The sequence below is a fragment of the Oryzias melastigma genome, linkage group LG11 (genome assembly GCF_002922805.2).
Source record: "Oryzias melastigma strain HK-1 linkage group LG11, ASM292280v2, whole genome shotgun sequence".
NCBI classification, from domain to species: Eukaryota; Metazoa; Chordata; class Actinopteri; order Beloniformes; family Adrianichthyidae; genus Oryzias; species Oryzias melastigma.
The window spans coordinates 14,275,719-14,276,934 of NC_050522.1; the positions used below are offsets into that span (position 1 = coordinate 14,275,719).

The 1,216-nt window shown below is 37.7% G+C and overlaps 1 protein-coding gene across 1 annotated transcript in view; it reads right to left on the reverse strand.

Moving 5' to 3' along the window:
• Nucleotides 1-1,216, reverse strand: part of fbxl6 (F-box and leucine-rich repeat protein 6) — a gene marked incomplete in the record, with an annotated part of 15,860 nt that overhangs the window by 992 nt on the left and 13,652 nt on the right. Inside the window, 2 exon segments of the mRNA XM_036214123.1 lie at nt 1-146; nt 226-463. Of these exon segments, the coding sequence (XP_036070016.1) occupies nt 8-146; nt 226-463 (377 nt within the window).

A 1,216-nucleotide genomic window follows, 5' to 3' on the forward strand; every position in this document is an offset into this window, starting at 1 on the left:
TCTGTATTCAAACAAGTTCTTTCAGTTTGTCCAGCAGCTGCTGGATTTCCTCCTGGCCCCGATAGATTTTCTTCAGTCCTCTTGGCAGATAGCGGCAGGATGAGAGGTTGAGGTAGTCCAGCGCGTGCATGCGACTAATGACATACCTGTAAATTGAGATCATGTTAAAGATTTAATCATCCAAATTTACCAGCCTTCTTGATTTGGACATGCTCCATGGAGTACCTGACTCCACGCAGGGTGATCCTGGTCCCACTGAGGTTGAGCGAGCGGAGAGTCTTCGTCTGAGCTGCCAAGTAACCCATGGCCAGCTCCAAGTCTTCCTCGGTGAAAACCTGGTTTGCGAGGTCAAGCTGCTGCAGTGTCCGACCCCATAACTGGGTCACCAGGTGAAAATCTCTCTTCAGAGACGGCAGCCCGACATGACTGTTGAAGTACTGACCCCAGAACAAGCACTCGAGATCTGACCAACAAAAACAGCTGCTGTTTTAGACATTCGGGATTTGAGGAACAAAAGTACATCTGTAAAGTAGCTTGAACAATCAAGCAAAAAAAAAGTGCAACTATCAAGTGAAAAAAAAGTTAGCTAAAAAGTGGTCAAAAAAATAGGTGATAATTAGTCATGTGAGAAGGTTTGATGATTAGATTCAGTATCTTCAAAACTAATATTTTAGATCATATATGGTCGATATCTCCATCAACTCATAAGAGCTCAGGCCCATTTTCCCTTAAGAGATAATTGTGTGGGATCTACCACAGATAAAAGGTAAATACTCTGATATTTCCAAGAGTTCTTATGTGTTAAAAATTGTTGAAAACATAATTACCTTTTTTTTGTTGTTTTTTAAATTATTGTTGTAGTATAACTATGATGAGTATTCATGACTAGCTCATATTAATGAAACCATTTGTTTGTTTTGATAATTTTTTTGAGAGATTATGGATTTCTTTTAAATATCTTTTTCCATCTAATAAAACAAAACAAAAAACTTTTTTTTTTTAATGCCTTTGTAGGTCATTGTTAAAGTTAAGACAAAACGCAACAGACACTTGTTGTCAATTTTAAATGTTTATCAAAGGAGTTATTGATCCTTGAAGTCTGAATCTTTTAAAAATCTTGCTAACTTTTCCAAACTGTTTTTCTCCTGCTCAAGAAAGTGCCGTATTCTGTTCCGCTTTACTGTAATAATCCATTTGTGGTATGCAGACTAGGACT